Source organism: Oculina patagonica, chromosome 4 (genome assembly GCF_052425735.1).
Source record: "Oculina patagonica isolate OP01 chromosome 4, crgOcupat, whole genome shotgun sequence".
Lineage (NCBI taxonomy): Eukaryota > Metazoa > Cnidaria > Anthozoa > Scleractinia > Oculinidae > Oculina > Oculina patagonica.
This window is the reverse complement of record NC_135761.1, coordinates 14,478,530-14,497,970: the sequence shown is the minus strand read 5'-3', so window position 1 is coordinate 14,497,970 and position 19,441 is coordinate 14,478,530. Positions and strand designations below refer to the sequence as shown.

Here is a 19,441-nt window from a genome sequence, read left to right as displayed (position 1 = left end):
AGCAAAGTAAATTCACTCCTTCCCTCGTTTCCTTTAAAACATAGGCACGCAATACGTGCAAGCGTTTTATAGCCCCTTGAGAATTAAATCTAAAATCTCCCCTGAATCTTGGGCCAAAACTCGGGCCAAACGTTCAGACTAAATAATCATCATAGTTCATAACTTATAAACCAACATTTTGTCATATTAGCAATGTTTGATAATATTGACCAGTTCATCCACTATAACTTTTGATTCAGTGAGGTTTGATCGTTCAGCAACATTGCTCAACGCCCTTTCACTGTCCCTTCCTTGGTCGTGGAAGGTTCGCTTGACGTTGTGGGATTGATGCGGACGAACCATCAACCCGTCCCGCGCTCCCTGTTTTCCCGTCTTACCGCCTTGACCGACCGGCCAATAGGCGCCTGGGAAACGATTCTTTTTCAGAGTTCGCCAACCTTTTCGTAGGCATGCAGTTCCAGCCTGCAGCTGACTCGTGCCCAATCGTCACTTATGCGAAATTTGCAAGACGCGAGCATGATTTCCTCCGTGAACATGTTCAGTTTCATCCGGTCTTCCTAGACACAAGACGGACTCAAAAGACGATTGGAGACGAGTTGGAACCTGCAGTACGCGCGAGTTTGAAAACAAAAAAAGAAATTTCATTAAGTAGTGACTAAATGCTAGATAGACCGCTAACCCGGGGAAGTGCGGTCTGATTGCCGAGGCGGGAAAAAAAAAATCGTGATTAACTTGAGCACCTAATTACACCAAAATTTTCGCGATGTCAGATTTCTATGGTTTATATATAAAAAAAAAAAAAAAAAAAAAAAAAAAAAAAAAAAAAAAAAAAAAAACAAAAAAAAAAAAAAAAAAAAAAAAAAAAAAAAAAAAAAAAAAAAAAAAAAAAAAAAAAAAAAAAAAAGAAAAAAAAAAAAAAAAAAAAAAAAAAAAAAAAGAAACTAATTTTTATAAAAAAAAAATAGAAAAATAAAAATCAAAGAAGGAGAAAAAATCCTTGACCTGTTTTGATAAATTCTACATATATATATATTAATAACGCGATGTTGTTTTTAAAACTGCAAAAATTCAATCATGTTGTCGCAAAAAAAGAAAGTGGCTTTAATATTTCTGAAAATGTTATAAAAATTCTACAAATTTGTGAAAAACGAGTATCGCGAAATATAATTTGTTGTGAAAATTACTTCTTTTTATGAACATTATGAAAATTTTATAGTATGATTTTTCGTAAATTTGGGCTTAGAAGAAGCAGGGAAAGACGCTGCAAAAAGGGAATCGCAAGTATTTCAAGACGATTTAAAGTTTAGTGGAATTAATAGAAAGTACATCTACTTCAAAAGAAAAATCATTTAAATATGACCATTTAAATTTGCGGAGTTATCACTTCCCTCTTGATCTCTCTCTCCTGATCTAAAGCGGCGAAGAAAAAGTTTTCCCATCTCAAAAATTTTTTTTAAAAATCAAGGCACGATAACATAAACAACACGTATGTTCTTTTTCATTTCACCATAAAACCGCGAAATATTGAGCTTGTTATTGAGCTTTTAACTGATCGAGTTCATCCAATAACAGCAGCGAAAACAAATGATTTGTTCAAATTTGGCGATTCTTGGATGGCGGTCAGCTGGTCAAGTGGTGTTTGTTTACATTAGCATTAAAGGGGCCGTGTCTGTAGGCTGCACTGGACCGGAGGGTTAGCTCACGCAAGAGACGCAAGATGGCTGCTTCTAAGTCCGGCATGAAGCCGTTTCTCACCAAGTTCCACGGCAAAACTCAGCTAACGTCCACTGAGTTTATGGAAATTTTTCGAAAATACGACAAAGACGGTGAGCTGTGTTTGATATCTGCATATATTTTTTTGCCTTGAGCAGCAGCTGCGTTAGAAATATATCTTAATGTGAATTCGTTTAGCAGATCTATGTTGTCTGGATAAAAACGGTTTTACTCCTCGAAGGATTCGCTTGGAAGTTGTTAATATCATTTCGTTACATCGTGTTACCTTTAAGTAGCTACCCAACATCGTAAACTATTACGAAAAACTCCGTTCGATATTTGGTGTCTTGGAGGGTAAATACAGTACAATATCTTGACGAGGATCAGTCTCCCATAGACTTCCAGCCTTTCAGGGATATTTATAATAACCTCTTTCCCGATTGCTACAAAAGTATAAAATATCGGTTCATATTGTTACAAAGACCGGTACATACAAAGAAGCACATTCAATGTCTTCAATTCTACCTTGGTATCAACAATAAAATAGTCTTGAAACCTTACAGTACTTCACCTGCACATGTAAAGACAAAAACGTTGAAATTTTAAAAATAAATTACTGCGAGAAATCCTTCCAGTAGCATTTAATCAATCACAAATCTAGTGCATTTAAAGCTTGGGTTAAAAGGGCTTTCACTGTTTAATATACGTCAATTCATGTATGAAACAATATGCGACTGATTTGTTTTCAGCATTGGGTCATTCATTCATTGTGTGTCGAAGATGATTTCGTTCCCAGCTTTTCAAAAGCATTCTCGAAAAGGTTTATTTTTTATTATAATTTCAGGCAATGGTTACATCGAAGCGAGAGAACTTGATCCTTTCCTGCTAGAACTATTCGAAGCAAAATATCATGTAAGTATAAAAAATATTTTTTTAGCGATCGCAGACGTGCGTGTGGAGTACTTAATCCATAGTTTAAATATTCCCTGTCAAGGATGCAGTAATTATGGCAGAAACATATCCGTATCAAAGACTTCCAGCCGCAGAAAGTTCATCATTTTAAATGATAATAAGACGTGTTTAGAATGAATTATTTATCCGGAAGCCATTGTCGAAATGAGAAATTATTCATCGATGCAAAATGAGTCAAAGTTAATATTTTTCCTTATGGCACGGAACGGAAAGAAATATGACCTTTCGAACCCAGGTTTGAAAGGATAATATTACTGTGGTGAATCATATATCGCCACACAATCGGCAGGATATTTTTTTCTTTTAATTTTGTTTAGCGCAATCGAACAGAATTCAAGTTTTACTTCACAAGAAATCGCCGCCTGTTTACTTGGAGGTGGGGGACCCCGGGTAGGTGAGGTAACCCACCTAGATGGGTTACCCGCCTTTCCATACAATCTCTCAGTTTCATACTTCCTTGCTGTAAGAATGAAAGACTATATATTAGACTATACATTGCTTCTTAGGTTTAAAAATTGTAAGCTACGTACAGTTGGTTAGTTTTTGACAAATTTCCTCAAAATTATGTAAGACCCCTTGTCTAAATTTATTTTTCCATTATTGAAAATGCAAATATTAGATTGTTTTACTTGTTGATGGATACTGAATAGAAAATTACCATTAACATATATACCAATATCCACCAATGCACAAGTATGCAGACTGGTGAAAAATTAAATTAAAATGAAGAAGAAAACTGCATTACGCTTGAAACTAAGTATCGTTGGTTCTGTTTAATTGTATCTATTTTAATAGTAGACAACTTTTAAATAAAGTGTATGTGTGTGTGTTGTTTTTGCATATTAAACAGACAGACCACCTATGGAGGGTGATCATTGAACACGGATTTTACTAAAATAACAAAAAAGCAAAAAAAAAAAAAAACTTTCACAAATGCAATCGATTAAAGAAAAAGAGATCTACAAGTTTTGACCAGGTTTACAGTCAATGGTAACGACTCACGCACAAATCCTGGGCTTAAAAGCAGCAGTTTTATGAGGGCTCAGGGACATCAACGGTATATTCAATATCGCATTATCGGGATAGTTAGTAAATAAACCCCTTCAGGCGGCAGGTATATTGGAGGATAATGCCCGAGGCTGAAAGATTGACGAAAAATGAACAGTTGGCCGAGAAACGAAGCTTCTTTCCTACAAAATCAGGCGACGGATATCAAATCGGACAGGGTATATTCGCTGATACCCGTCGTCCGATTTTGTACCACGTGATGCGTTTTGGGTAGTTGGTTGTTCGATTTAGTTTACCCCACGGAAGCATCAGCGATGCGTGTGAGGTTGCCATTACTCTTTAACCTTTGAATTTATATTTCTTTAGGAAAAGCTTTCAATTATTTAGGTAGTTGATTATTCATTCAAAAAGACAAACAGGTGCATTTTTTTAGACTGTCAACAGACCTCTATTTTTTCGTGTTTTTTCGATCGATGAGCGCGCGGTGAAAACGGCGAAAGAACTGGACGCCAGCGCAATACGGAAGAAGCAAGAGGGTGGGGGGGGGGGGGGGCGGGGCCCCCTTCCTCCCACGCGCTCGCTTCGTTTGTTTTTTGCGTTGAAAAATCGAGAGGCTGTGGACAGTCTACATTCTTTTTACTTCTGGAGCACTGTCAGCTCGCTCTTGTCAGCGTAGTTTAATAAGCGCGCGTAAAAATTAAAAAAAAAAAAACAGCGATAGATGAAAAAAATTCGAGGAAGATGTAATCTGTGACTGCACGCAGCGTTAGTCAATGATGAAGGATATACATATTGTAATGCGTGACAATAACGCGTGGCAGGGGAGGGGTACGAGAGGCGTGAGGGAAATGGTGGGAAGTGGTATTCCCAAAGTGGCGGGAACGGGTAGAAATAAAAAAAAAAATCGCATTATTATAATTTGCATTTGAAACAACACAAAGAGGCGGGAACCAGGAAGAAAGTGACCGGAAATGGGCCGTAGGAGGTACGGACAGCGGGAAGTTCAAATTCCCCCGACAACAAGGAAATGTTGTTTTGTAATAAATCGATGTTCTCTTTGTGGCAGGGTTTGGCAGTAAAAGACAAAGCTAAGGAGATGCGAGAACTCATTTTAGAGAGATACGACAAAAACTATGACGGCCGACTGGAAATTTACGAGGTTAGTAAAGTCTTATTTATTAACTTTAAAGTTCTCGTCAAGAACGTTTACAACGTTTTTATAACCTATTGGTCTATAGCTGCCGAATATCTATCGGATAGCTTTTAGCGAAACAGTTTTCCACAGGCATTCGTCGGCCTCCAGTGGAAAAACTGCGATCGTATGAGCTGACACATGGAGATCATAACTGCACACGCGCGTATCTTCGCACTGATTATAAATCACCGGTAAATCTTCGTTGTTTTAGTATTTAATAATGTTTAAAACCATTGCCGCATCGTTTGACTTGCGTTTTAGGCATGACGTCTGTTCTACGATCAGTCAGAAAGTGTTTTCAATGGAGAAAGTATGGTCGATTTGTTAAATTGAGTCTTTATTTCTTGTGTTTGGTGTCAGGTAGCACAAATCCTACCAACGGAGCAGAACTTTCTCCTTCAGTTCCACCGAGAGTCTAAAATATCTAGCGTCGACTTTATGAAGGTAGGGACCTCTGTGCACAATAGTAAATCTTTCACTGGTTGTTGTAGTCACGTGAGTAGTCAATATTTCCTGCTGCCCATTCCCTCCGCGGCTTCGCTGCTCTAGTGTAAAATATTAGCGGCTGGGCCACCGATTTAAAGCATTCGCACACAAATTCCCGCCAGCTTCTCAGGTTGGCTTGCAAGTAAAACGGTTTACTCTGTTAATATTTATCGATGCCTCAGATACGTGATCTTTGCTACAGTTAACAACTCATGACAACTCTGTTTCACTTCAGATCTGGAATCATTATGACGACGATCGTGAGGGATATCTGGACAAAAAACACTTGAGGGTTTGTTATATTAAGTTTACCTTTCTTCATTAGTGTAAACTATTATTATAACAGTTTATTAATTTATCACATTTGCGGATCCTATGGTTAATTCTGTGTCCGAGCCTAGTGGCCCATACAGCCGGAGCTTATCCCGGTTTCCGTAGCATTAAGCGACTAGGAGTATTGCTACTCCCCCCCCCCCCAACCTTGATGGGATACTAGTCCATCGCAGGGTTACTCCCCAGCCGGTAAATTTGCTGGTACCCATTTATATACACCTGGGTGGAGAAAGGCACTGTGAGAGTAAATTGTCTTGCCCAAGAACACAACGGAGCGCCCCACCCAGGTCTTGAACCCTCGCCGGATTCTCTGACCCTCAAGTTATTCCCGTTGTACTTTCAGATTGGCAAATCTGAATCGAGCAAAGGTATTTGTATTAAGGCTGAAAGTATGTATGATAAAGTTTAAGAAAAACGTTTGAGATACCCTTCAACGACATGATATAGTTTTCAGTTTCTTGCAAGTCGGTGTACAATCATAACTAAGTAGTTTTAGTTTGTCTTGTTCAAAATGCACGGAATATGTTAGTTGGAATCTGTGATCACATGCTTTATAGTCTTTATACATTCAAACTCACTAGTTACAAAGGAAAACCGTGGTTTTGTTTCTCTTCATTTGTTACAGGGTTTCTTTAAAGACTTATTGACTGTTAATAACCCACACGTCAGTCCACAAAGTATTGAAAAATACGTCAATGCAGCAGTAAGTCATGATGTTGAAATATTAGGTAGCCTTTTTAGTGGAAGCGCGTTTAGGAGACACAGAAAAACATAAGCCCGGTTGTTGGGATAGCAGTTTTGAGTTCTCTCAGTTTCTCACGATTGATTTACTTAACCCTACAAAAATAATAATAAATTTTCTATTTTGAATTTATTTTCCAGCACAGCAACTGGGCCTCGCCGCTATGGGGTACTGAGGCGGGGGGCGGGGGGGGGGGGCTGGGGGTTCCCATTTCCCGCCTTTCTTTTCCCCTCCATTTCTGTTCTTTGTTTATTTGTTTGTGGTTTCCTCCCGTGACCTATCCCTTTTTCCCATTGATTTGCCCAGTCGCAGTTCCCATTTTACTCCTTCGGGCCCCTCACTAATGAATGCATGTTCAGTAAAAGGACTGCCATTCACGATCTCCTGAGGTTGAGCTAGAAACCCTTTTTTGTGAAGAGGACTTTAGATGGAGACCATATTTATTTGGAGCAAAAACTCAAGGTCTCTGATCTGAAAGACAAGGGTTGCGCTGACCTGTCAACACCTTCAAGACACGAGGATGATCGAAGGATTTTTGTCGGTTTGTAATTGTCGCCACTCTGGGATTTTTTTGGGTAGAAAAATTTGCAAGTATTTTGTGGGTATTAAATACAGTCTAAACATTCATAATAGTGCCTTGGATGTGTTGTTCTGCAAACAAAGTTTGTACAAAAAAACGTGTTTTGCTGTTGATTTTTTTTTTTTTTTGGGGGGGGGGGGTTAATTTTTGGTCTTGGGATTTTTAGGGGTTTTGTTAAAAGCCCTAAGGATTTTGGGGGGTCTTGATTTTTTGCACCCATTCGATCATCCCCGTCACTTCAAATCCGGAATACCCCCCCCCCCCCTTCCGAGTCAACACCCCATGTTTATCACATAACCAACATATATTACTACATTTGGGGGGGGGGGGGGTGGATGTCGTCCACTTGGCTTTTCAATCCCGTTTTAAGACAAGCTACTATAAATATTTTCCTCTGTTTTTTCAGTTGGAATCGTTTGACAAGAACAAAGATGGAGAAATAGAGTTATCTGAAATGGCCAAGTAAGTATTAAAATTTCTATAACTGTAAACTTGTCAACTAGCTACAAATGTTTTGATCTTTTGCTTGTAAGTGGATATATGTATCCATGCATGGGAATCTATTGAAATAGCTGGGTGATAATTATTTTGTTTTAACGCACCGTAGCTGGCGGTACTTCGCGAACGAGTGCTATGCTTCCTTCGCGGAACACGCGCAATCGACTACTTCCGGTATAGCCGCTCTCGCTTAAGGCACGGCACGCCCTACGCGTGGTGCCTCGTTGGCTATAACTATCTCATATCCAACAAGCATTAGTGGAATAATTTTTTATTAAAAACGCCGAAAGAATTGAAATATTTGAGCTCCCCAGCTGTTCTCGTTAACGCATATCGGCTACCATATTTGTGGTCAGTGGTATATGAGCTCATATAGCATTACCCGTTAACCAATCAAAACTCAGGAATTGCAATATACCATTGCCAGTTTTTAATAAGACCAAATATTCCTTACTGTCAGTTTTAATGTATCATCCATTTTCGATCATCATCCATCATTAATGATCGTTTGCTATTTTCCTTATTAACAGACTTCTGCCCGTAGAAGAGAATTTCCTCTCGAAATTCCAGGTAAAATGGTAATCAGTTGACTCGGTTTTGTTTAGTCTATTTACACTGTAATATTGAAGCATATTTAACACGTGTACTCTATACAAACAGATTAGACAAAACCTCACAAGGGATCAATTTGAGAAAATTTGGTACCACTACGATCAGGTATGTGAGCGTATACAATATGCGAGCCAGCGATCCAGCGGGACATGACATATGCGAGGCAGACATGTGAGGCATGCGAGGCAGACATGCGAATGAGCAAAAAAAAAATCAGTTTTAATTCTATCGTTTCTGGATCTTTTAAAACAACACTGGATCTTTTAAAACAACTGGCCACATGGTACAAAATCCGTCATAAAGGGCGAGCTACACACTGAGAAATCATAAACAAAGAAAAATCAGGCTTGACTGGTTGAATTGAATCAATCAATCAAGCGCCAGTCCAGTGTATCTAACCCACAATTTTCGTGCTGAAGACATGACGATAGATGACATAATCCTCACTGTGCTTGGTCTTTGTACTCAGTATACGACATTTCAGTTTCAGTGTAATAAAACTTTTGCACGAGTGGTATCAAGGTTAGTTAGCTCAATGTCGCAGATCCGATCAACACTAGCTTGAAAATGTTCTATGAACGAGTTTCGGGTAGCTTGCTTTGAAATACATTCGATCCGTGGACAGAAATAAAATGAAAGATACAAACGAGTACTTTGTTTTTAAATATGATTTCATCGAAGTTGTTGCTGTTTTTCCACACAGGATCGCAATGGACGCATTGGCGGCGCGGAGCTTGATGCTCTTATAAGAGACTTGTACATCAAGAATCACAAGGTGAAAATTGAATTCTCCTAAGGGACCGTTCATTTTTTAATGAGTAGGGGGGGCTGGTGGGATTTGATCGATAGTCGCTGCTATATATGATGGCCCCCCCTTCTTCATCGGAAATTTTAGCCTGGCCCCCCCTCGAGATCCAATTTTTTTCGATGACCCCCCCCCCCCCCCTACAAAGAAATACGCAACATTCAAGTTAATTTTTTTGTTATCAAGCTAAAGAGTGTATCAGTTGTCCAGTCATCTTAATAGACAAGTTACATCCTCCAAATAGCTGACATTGGCTTTGATTTATTATTGCGTGATGGCGTTTGTTAGTATGGGTTGACTGCATTTGTAGCCAGTGAGCTGTTGGGTTGAGTTAATGCCGTTTTGGACATATAACAAAGTAGGGGGGTCCGGGGGCATGCTCCCCCGGGAAAATTTGAATTTTAAGAACCTCAGGATGTTATTTTGGGCATTCTGGCAAGGTTTTAAACTATTATAGAAGCCCTCGTTTCAACACTAAAATTATAATTATTTTCAGTGACCCCCCCTTACAGACCATATGTTTTTGGTTGACCCCCCCTTTTAAGCCATATTTTTTCGCATGGCCCCCCCTCAAATCCCACCAGCCCCCCTACTCCATAAAAAATGAACAGTCCCTAAAGTTTTATGCAGGGAGGCTCAAGCGCGACGTACAAACGCTTACCCTTTACAAACACAGTTTGGATGCAGGGGACCCCCGGTTGGAGTTCAAGAGGAATGAGTGTCAAGTCTTTGATAGAGTGATCAGGCAGATTACCCTTTGTTATACCACTTTTGACAGAAAGGAAACCCTTTCGTAAATCTTTGAGAGAAAATTTAACCCTTTCACATACATACCGTAGGGATACTACATCTCTTTTCTTACTTTTTAACTTGAATAACCCTTAAAACACTACTGTTCGAGAGATTTCGAAAGATCCTTTAAATGCCTTGTTGACAGTTTTCCCTATCGTTTTTGCATACACTCCACCCCGTGAAATCCTTACCCGTTTATATAACTCCACTCAATAAATGTACCACTTTTAGGTGGAGCCTTCCGGTATAGTTCACTGTAGGGAGAACGCCTTCTGGGATAGTAACCCAAAAACAGACAAAGTTGATTGAGATCTGTTATAAAACTAAAACGAATCGCGAACAACCAGCTTGAACATTTTAAGATCATTTTCTAGCTCTGACCATGACGTTACTTAGTCTCCTTCGATGCCGTTATTTGGGTCGTCACGCAACGCTTCTCACACGGGGAGGAAGCGTTGCGTGATGAATCTAGACGTTAACAATAATAATTTATAATAATTTAATACCAATTACGTTACTTTGTTATATATTTTTTAGGAGCCACCGGACATGAAAACCATCAGTGAGCAGCGTGACATGATCATGAGGTTTGCTGACCGTGACGGTGATGACGCAGTACAGAAGAAAGAACTGGGTCTGTTCTTCTCTGTGGCACAGTCACGCAAGGTTCAAGACATCAAGGTCGACGTGAAATGAAGAGAAGCCGAGAGACGAGCCGAGAAAGAAGCAGATCAACAATAACAAGCTAAGAAGCAGGACGACAGCGGCTCAAGACACTAAGAAATACTTTCTCCTTGCAACGTTTTGGTGATTTCGTGTGTATTTCGACAGCTCTTTTAAAATTCTTACATTTCATATTAAACAAAAAATTGTGCAAATTTTTACTCGTTCTTAAACCTGCGTTTGACTAGCTAGTAGTAGTTAAAAGACACGTAGAGCCAACCTCGTTCCCAGCGTCTCTCATCTTCCCGCCCCCAGGAGCTGTTGACGTAGACCAGGGCCTACAAATATTTCAGCCTACTCGTACTTTTAAAATGTACAACCTCTTTTAGATGAAATATAAAATGCCATTTTTAACATATCTTAGCATTATATATCTCGCAACTCTCCTAATTTTATAAGGATCATAATTGAAATCCTCAGCTTCCTGCAATATACCCAATAATCCTGTGAGGTTATAACACAACCTCGACGAGTTAGTTTCAATAATGATTACTAATATTACCAAATTCTTCTCCGCGCTCAATCAATATTGTCGTGTTTTTTTTTTTTTTTTTTGAGAAGAATGAATCCATAAATTCCTAGCTTTTTTAATCATCGGTTTGCAAATATATACTGCCGCCATACACAAATAGCTCAACCCATGGCATAAACCATCCCAACAGGACAATCTCCCAGTTTCACCCCAAGCCACCCCATAAATTGAAAAAATAACGCCTACACGCTTAGCGTGCCTATGTTTTAATCATCGGTTTGCAAATATATACTGTTTGGTACTTCACTCTACTTCACTTCACCCCATTTTGGGTCTCTCACAACACTTCACTTCACTAAAAAAAACTTTCTTTTCCTTATGTGCACTTCCCTTCACTTTACCACCGCACTTCGTTTTGCTTTTAGTCCGGCGGCTTAGCTTCTGAATTGTGCGATTTTTGATACAAGCACCAAACTTTGCAGGATTACAAGCATTCGCATACTAATCAATTCTTGATATAGTGCCAACGCCAATTTCCCATTTTCAGCTAGTAAACAGCAATGAAACTTTCAGCCGAGAGGCCCCTCCCCCACGAAGTACTTTTTCTGTACTTTAATAAACCTTTCATTGGAGATTTTTATTCATAAATACAGATATGAATGCTTTAAATTAGGCTTACAATTGGTATTTTTTACCATCTGTTTTATTCCAATAATTTAGTTGGAAATTATTGCATAGAAACGATTTTTTATTCCCCGCCCTCTGCTCCCTTGCGTCTTTCGTTTTGCGCTAGCGTCCAGGTCTCTCGCGATCGGTGAACCGTTCGCTAACAGAAGAAAAATAGGAAAATATAGGGATGTGAACAGTCTAAATTACAGCATTTCATTCTAAATTTTGTACGTGCGACTTGGATCACTAACTGACATAATAGTATTTGTCTATAAACCAGCTACTCCTGCTAATTTCAATTTGAGAACGATCCTAGAAAGAGTCCAGAGGCGCGCCACTCGCTGGATACTAAGAACTAGAATCGGCGAGATCTGTCCTACAAACAATGACTGCTGACTCTTCGCTTGCTACCACTAACATATGACAGGGAACTGAGAGTTCTTTTATTTCTCTATAACTGTATTTCTGGATACACTGACCTAAATATTAATCGATATGTTACTTTTGTCACGTATGGCCGGTCCCGCTCTAAGAACCCCACCCTCGTACTTAAACCTGCTTACTGTAAAACCGCAACTTTTCAAGCTTCTTTTTTCAATAGAATTGTAAAACCTCGGAAAACTATCTGTAATCTCGCCCCTCACGACAAATTTTCTAGCCTAAGTTTATCTAAATATTTTCTGCGCGCCACTTATTTTACTTTACTGGACACTACCTATGATATTGACATGCCCTGCACCTGGTTCCTATTCAGTAACTGCCCTTGCCACCGCTCTTAATTTTTGTGTCTAATATTATCTGCATCTTGTTTTCTAACTATAGCTATAAGTAATCAATTAGATTTTTAACCATGATTTTTAACTATAAGTAATTAATTAGATTTGTTGTATTTTTTTAAAAAATTAAGATTTTTATCACCATTCTTACTAGTTTTTACGGTTGCGCCTCGCATGGGTAACATTATTATCGTGTTATCGCAATTCCTTTTTGGTCCTTTTCTTTTTTTTAATTATTTTTGTAAATTTTGAGACCAATAAAGTTGATAGACAAACAAATATTTCACGAAATTTCATTGATTTTAATAAATTACGGTTTCCATGGAAACCGGTGGTTTTCGGACTTGGCACTATATCTGAAAAAACTTCTGTTGGTGACCACTTTCATTGTGCCAAGTTTCATGCTTGTATCAAAAAGTGCACAATTCAGCTAAAATTTCGAGCTAAGCCGCCGGACTATTTACTTTATTTCACTTTACTTCACTTGGCTCCAGGCTCCCGAGGCTTCAGGTGCATATGCATAACAGTGCCAACGACCTCTCCAAGGAAAACTCCGGCAAAACGTTCAAACTAAATGCTCGTCACAAACCAACATTTTGCCTCATGATAAGCAATGTTTTCTCGATTGCCCGGTTCATCCATTATGACTTTGGATAAAGGTTTGATCGTTCAGCAACGCTTCGTGACTCCCTCTCCTTCATCCCTATGCAGCAAGCCAAAACAATGCTTATTTTGTAGAACTGGGAAAGCAGTTTTATCAGGCTTCGCCAACCTACCCGCAGGCTGTACTAAAAGAAAGACAATTCATGAAGTAGCAACTTAAGTGTAATACTCCATAATTTTCGAGCTTTTTTTAAAGTTCGCGGACACCGTACCTCGCCGATTTCGCTGAAATTTGGCATGCAGTCTTGTTTTAGGGTCCTAACTACCAAATGGATATTAAAAAGTTTCAATTCTTTTTATTTTGGAAAATATCGAGAAGGTCGATTTGAAGCGTCCGTGACGGCCCGCCAACATGGCGGATCGAAGGTGTTCTTGTTAGTTCGACACTGAACCTGCCGTCACAGTTTCTCGATCATACTTGGCATAGTTATAAAGAACTATCTTTCTTCTTTCTATATATCAAAATAGATTTGGCAAATGTTGAGTTTGGATGATCAACGGCCAAGAAGTTCGAAGGTATGTTAACGATGTTTTGAACAGTCTCAAATTTACTACAAAATGAAAGGCTTATAACTCCACTGTTATCTCGATTTAGAACAAGCCATTTACCATGAACAAAGCTTGTTCATTGGTGAATTAATTCCATTAATAAAAAAATTGGGGAAATGTAACCGTTAAGAATAAAAAATTATGGAACCTCTAGTAAATTGGCCATTTCAGCGCCAATTCAGCGGATCAGCTCATTTAACAGCAAATAATCGGGAGAAACATGAAAGGGTTACAGTCGTTTATAATAAGCAGTTTTCAGGTATTCTTTGCTTATCTTAAACAAATACATAATCTTTGCCAAAGATATGGCGATTTTTGAGCGTACGATCGTTTCTCCAAATTTTTATGTCGGCAACTTTATTTTATTTGTTGTCGAGATTATACGCTGTTGTTATTCAAGTATTCGTTTCACAAGAACTTCTGTTGCTCGCATTCACCCATATCACTGTTTAAGAAATTGCCCATTCCGTAACAGGGTCATTCTTACTTTTTCTTTAAAAATTACTAGGAAAGCAAGAATGCCATAGAACGGTTTTATACTAGTGAAAATACCTGTCAGACATAACTTCAACTGTTTGTGTTATCTGGCTGTTTTCACAAATATGCAAATTTAGGCATTCTTAAAGTGCCTGTCTTTAACTATTTCACGCTTAAAGATTCCTTTCGCCTACCTTTAGGACAAACGAAGTTTTGTGTCTCCAAGCAGAATGCTCGTTATCAGCAATGAAAGTCGAAGAGATAAAGAAGCTCGAGTAAAGTTCTAACTGCTGTGAAATGAACATCGTTTGAGCTTGACGTGTATTTATAGATTGCTCATTAACAGCAAATAATGGGGAGAAACATGAAAGGATTACAGTCGTTTATAATAAGCAGTTTTCAGGTATTCTTTGCTTATCTTAAACAAATACATGATCTTTGCCAAAGATATGGCGATTTTTGAGCGTACGATCGTTTCTCCAAATTTTTATGTCGGCAACTTTATTTTATTTGTTGTCGAGATTATACGCTGTTGTTATTCAGGTATTCGTTTCACAAGAACTTCTGTAAATTGCTCGCATTTCCCAAATCACTGTTTAAGAAATTGCCCATTCCGTAACAGGGTCATTCTTACTTTTTCTTTAAAAATTACTAGGAAAGCAAGAATGCCATAGAACGGTTTTATACTAGTGAAAATACCTGTCAGACATAACTTCAACTGTTTGTGTTATCTGGCTGTTTTCACAAATATGCAAATTTAGGAATTCTTAAAGTGCCTATCTTTAACTATTTCACGCTTAAAGATTCCTCTAAATCTTTTCGCCTACCTTTTGGCCAAACGAAGTTTTGTGTCTCCAGGCAGAATGCTCGTTATCAGCAATGAAAGTCGAAGAGATACAGAAGCTCGAGTAAAATTCTAACTGCTGTGAAATGAACATCGTTTGAGCTTGACGTGTATTTATAGATTGCGCTCGAGCTCCGTTAATTAAGTTTATTCATTTGGCGATCAGATAAAAATCAATGAATGATCAGAGTTATTAAAGTCCATTTCTAAGCACGAGAGACACGGAAGTTTGTTTCAGAAGCATTTATGCATAGAAATACCGGTTTATTTTTGAGCGGGAAATCTGCATTTATAATAGCTGGGAGTTTGGGGTGTTTTTTGGTGTAGTGTTTTTTTTGAGGGGGCTCGGGGGGGGGGGGGAGGGGGTGTGGAAGTGGTGCCTTCGTATCCTCTTTTGTTCTTTTACACAGTGGCCTGAATTTGGAACAGTTCGGGGAATTGATTATCAATTACTCTTCGTTATGCCATGTCACCCCTTAATGTGGGAGCGCCGCGCCTCAATTCACGATAAAAAATTTATGGCCGCCCGGTCCATTTATGTAGTTCTCCGCCAGGTCTCTCAATAGGCAGGTTACGAGCCTAGTGGCCCATCCGGCCGGAGCTCATACCGGTTTCCGCAACGTGAAGCGACAACGAGCATTTTTTACTCCACCCGGATGGGATGCTATTCCATCGCAGGGTTACCTCCCTTCCCGAAAAGCTAAAGATTGACTGGTAATCATTTTTTAACCTGGGTAAGGAAAGGGACTCTGGGAGTTGAGAGGCTTTCCAAAGAACTTAACGCATTGTCCGCCAAAAGCTCTATCCAGGACTGTTTGGTCCAGAGTCCAGCGCAGTGACCATTGTTAGGCCATCACGCTCCCCAACCGTGTAAGAAAGTGCAAAAATCTGCTTGTATAAGCCCTGGGGTTGTACAGTTTGGTACGAAATGTGGGCTTTTAAATGTGGTAGGTCTTATATCCGTGGTTGGGGTGCGGTGGCTTAAAGCGAAATTAAAAAAACTTCTTGTTTTCTGAAAAACGTTTTTATAAACTGATTTGAATTACATTAATGAATTAAAGGGACAGTGTCACCAAGATTTAATAAAATTTAAAACTCTCAAGACGGTAACCTGGTAGGAAAAAAAGTGGCCTTAAACTTTGACAGTTGACTTGGAAGAAATATATGGGCCTTGAATTGGGAGGGCTTATGAGAGAAAATGATAAAAAGGGGAATTTCACAGAATCTGCTCAACAGCGTACTCTCGAACAGCTTTTATTTATCTGCCCACTGTCTTTTCTCTCTCCAGGTTTTAGTAAGGCCAGACCGCTATGAGTGGATTTACAATTCATATTAACACTTTTTTGAGATTTTTAAATCCCGGTTCGAGCTTTGGCGGGATATTGCGTTGAGTTCTTCGGAAAGCCTCTGTACTATCATACCGTATCTACTCGAATAAGCGCTGCCCCCGAATAAGCGCCGCCCTCGAATAAGCGCCGCCCCCGGCGCCGCAGTCCCGATGCGGCGCTTATTCAAGGAAATCTGTTTAACTAGAAACAGAACTACAAAGCAACTCTTAAACAAACTTGGACATTTCTTTCCATCAAAAGCGACGTTCTGCAGTTCAAAGTGCTTGTTTTACCGCTCAGTTTTTCTATTGAACATTCTTCAGTACAATCTTCAGCAAGAGACGACTTTTGGCAATCAGGGGACCCTATTTTAATAAATGTAAAGGATTAGATTCTTTGTGGCGTCAAACTTTTTAATAAGCGCCGCCCTCGAATAAGTGCCGCACTGGAGGCGTAAAAAATTTAATAAGCGCCGCGGCGCTTATTCGAGTAATTACGGTAGTCCCTTTCTTCACCTAGCTAGGTCGGCGATAAGGACATACGTGATGTTAGTCATGACGCATCACGAGAGGTGTCCTTATGGAGCTCGAGAGGTTCGACTTTAATAAAAAAAAAAGTCCGAGATAACAAAAACAGCCAAGTTCTCACCTGCTTTTTTTGTAAAAATCTGGACGAAAAACATTTGTATCTTTTAACTTTAAAGAATTGATTCGAAATTCATTTCAAATCAATGAGGAAAATGTGTTAGCTACACTGTTATGTTGTTCTTGCCGCGAGTAAGCCACGCCTTCTTCGAACACGATAATTACTGATCACACAAACGTAAAGTCATGTTCATTTCAAAATCAGCTCGCATTATGCTTATTAACAGATGAGCTCTTTTGTTCAACATTCAGACCACTGTGTCAGAGATCTAAAGAGGATTCGGAGGCACCACTTCCACCCCCTCCCCCCGCCTTCCTACAACAACACCAAAAAAAAAAACCCTAACTCCCAGCTATTATAAATGCAGATTTACCGCTAGAAGCCGAGTATTTTTTAAGCGCGTCAGTCAATAATAAACCGGTATTTCTATGCATAAATGCTTCTGAAACAAACTTCCGTGTCTCTCGTGCTTAGAAATGGACTTTAATAACTCTGATCATTCATTGATTTTTATCTGATCGCCAAATGAATAAACTTAATTAACACATTTAAAAGCCCACATTTCGTACCAAACTGTACAACCCCAGGGCTTATACAAGCAGATTTTTGTACTTTCTTTCACGGTTGGGGAGCGTGATGGCCTAATAATGGTCACTGCGCTGGACTCTGGACCAAACAGTCCTGGATAGAGCTTTTGGGGGACAATGCGTTAAGTTCTTTGGAAAGCCTCTCAACTCCCAGAGTCCCTTTCCTTACCCAGGTTAAAAAATGATTGCCAGTCAATCTTTAGCTTTTCGGGAAGGGAGGTAACCCTGCGATGGAATAGCATCCCATCCGGGTGGAGTAAAAAATACTCGTTGTCGCTTCACGTTGCGGAAACCGGTATGAGCTCCGGCCGGATGGGCCACTAGGCTCGTAACCTGCCTATTGAGAGACCTGGCGGAGAACTACATAAATGGACCGGGCGGCCATAAATTTTTTATCGTGAATTGAGGCGCGGCGCTCCCACATTAAGGGGTGACATGGCATAACGAAGAGTAATTGATAATCCATTCCCCGAACTGTTCCAAATTCAGGCCACTGTGTAAAAGAACAAAAGAGGATACGAAGGCACCACTTCCACACCCCCCTTCCCCCCCCCCCCCCCCCGAGCCCCCTCAAAAAAAAAAAAACAGCACCAAAAAACACCCCAAACTCCCAGCTATTATAAATGCAGATTTACCTCTCAAAAATAAACCGGTATTTCTATGCATAAATGCTTCTGAAACAAACTTCCGTGTCTCTCGTGCTTAGAAATGGACTTTAATAACTCTGATCATTCATTGATTTTTATCTGATCGCCAAATGAATAAACTTAATTAACGGAGCTCGAGCGCAATCTATAAATACACGTCAAGCTCAAACGATGTTCATTTCACAGCAGTTAGAATTTTACTCGAGCTTCTGTATCTCTTCGACTTTCATTGCTGATAACGAGCATTCTGCCTGGAGACACAAAACTTCGTTTGGCCAAAAGGTAGGCGAAAAGATTTAGAGGAATCTTTAAGCGTGAAATAGTTAAAGATAGGCACTTTAAGAATTCCTAAATTTGCATATTTGTGAAAACAGCCAGATAACACAAACAGTTGAAGTTATGTCTGACAGGTATTTTCACTAGTATAAAACCGTTCTATGGCATTCTTGCTTTCCTAGTAATTTTTAAAGAAAAAGTAAGAATGACCCTGTTACGGAATGGGCAATTTCTTAAACAGTGATATGGGAAATGCGAGCAACAGAAGTTCTTGTGAAACGAATACTTGAATAACAACAGCGTATAATCTCGACAACAAATAAAATAAAGTTGCCGACATAAAAATTTGGAGAAACGATCGTACGCTCAAAAATCGCCATATCTTTGGCAAAGATCATGTATTTGTTTAAGATAAGCAAAGAATACCTGAAAACTGCTTATTATAAACGACTGTAACCCTTTCATGTTTCTCCCGAGCGCAATCTACAAATACACGTCAAGCTCAAACGATGTTCATTTCACAGCAGTTAGAATTTTACTCGAGCTTCTGTATCTCTTCGACTTTCATTGCTGATAACGAGCATTCTGCTTGGAGACACAAAACTTCGTTTGTCCTAAAGGTAGGCGAAAAGATTTAGAGGAATCTTTAAGCGTGAAATAGTTAAAGATAGGCACTTTAAGAATTCCTAAATTTGCATATTTGTGAAAACAGCCAGATAACACAAACAGTTGAATTTTTGTCTGACAGGTATTTTCACTAGTATAAAACCGTTCTATGACATTCTTGCTTTCCTAGTAATTTTTAAAGAAAAAGTAAGAATGACCCTGTTACGGAATGGGCAATTTCTTAAACAGTGATATGGGAAATGCGAGCAACAGAAGTTCTTGTGAAACGAATATTGAATAACAACAGCGTATAATCTTGACAACAAATAAAATAAAGTTGCCGACATAAAAATTTGGAGAAACGATCGTACGCTCAAAAATCGCCATATCTTTGGCAAAGATCATGTATTTGTTTCAGATAAGCAAAGAATACATGGAAACTG

General features: G+C 39.2%; 1 protein-coding gene across 1 annotated transcript; it reads left to right on the top strand.

The window, feature by feature from the left end:
- The first annotated feature begins 1,620 nt into the window (after positions 1-1,620).
- On the top strand, positions 1,621-10,614 carry LOC144649655 (calretinin-like). The gene is made up of 11 exons (XM_078509208.1): positions 1,621-1,826; positions 2,558-2,625; positions 4,760-4,852; positions 5,249-5,332; positions 5,610-5,666; positions 6,333-6,410; positions 7,436-7,491; positions 8,058-8,097; positions 8,188-8,244; positions 8,843-8,914; positions 10,274-10,614. Exons 1-11 carry the CDS (start codon positions 1,718-1,720, stop codon positions 10,430-10,432), a joined length of 873 nt encoding a protein of 290 aa, XP_078365334.1. The 5' UTR covers positions 1,621-1,717; the 3' UTR covers positions 10,433-10,614.
- The last annotated feature ends 8,827 nt before the right edge of the window (positions 10,615-19,441 follow it).

Bases quoted from the DNA above. Each gene is read 5' to 3' on its own strand.
- LOC144649655 (XM_078509208.1), top strand. From the start codon at position 1,718: ATGGCTGCTTCTAAGTCCGGCATGAAGCCGTTTCTCACCAAGTTCCAC. The intron at 1,827-2,557 runs GTGAGCTGTGTT...TTATAATTTCAG, and splicing joins TCGAAAATACGACAAAGACG to GCAATGGTTACATCGAAGCG. The intron at 4,853-5,248 runs GTTAGTAAAGTC...GTTTGGTGTCAG, and splicing joins GCCGACTGGAAATTTACGAG to GTAGCACAAATCCTACCAAC.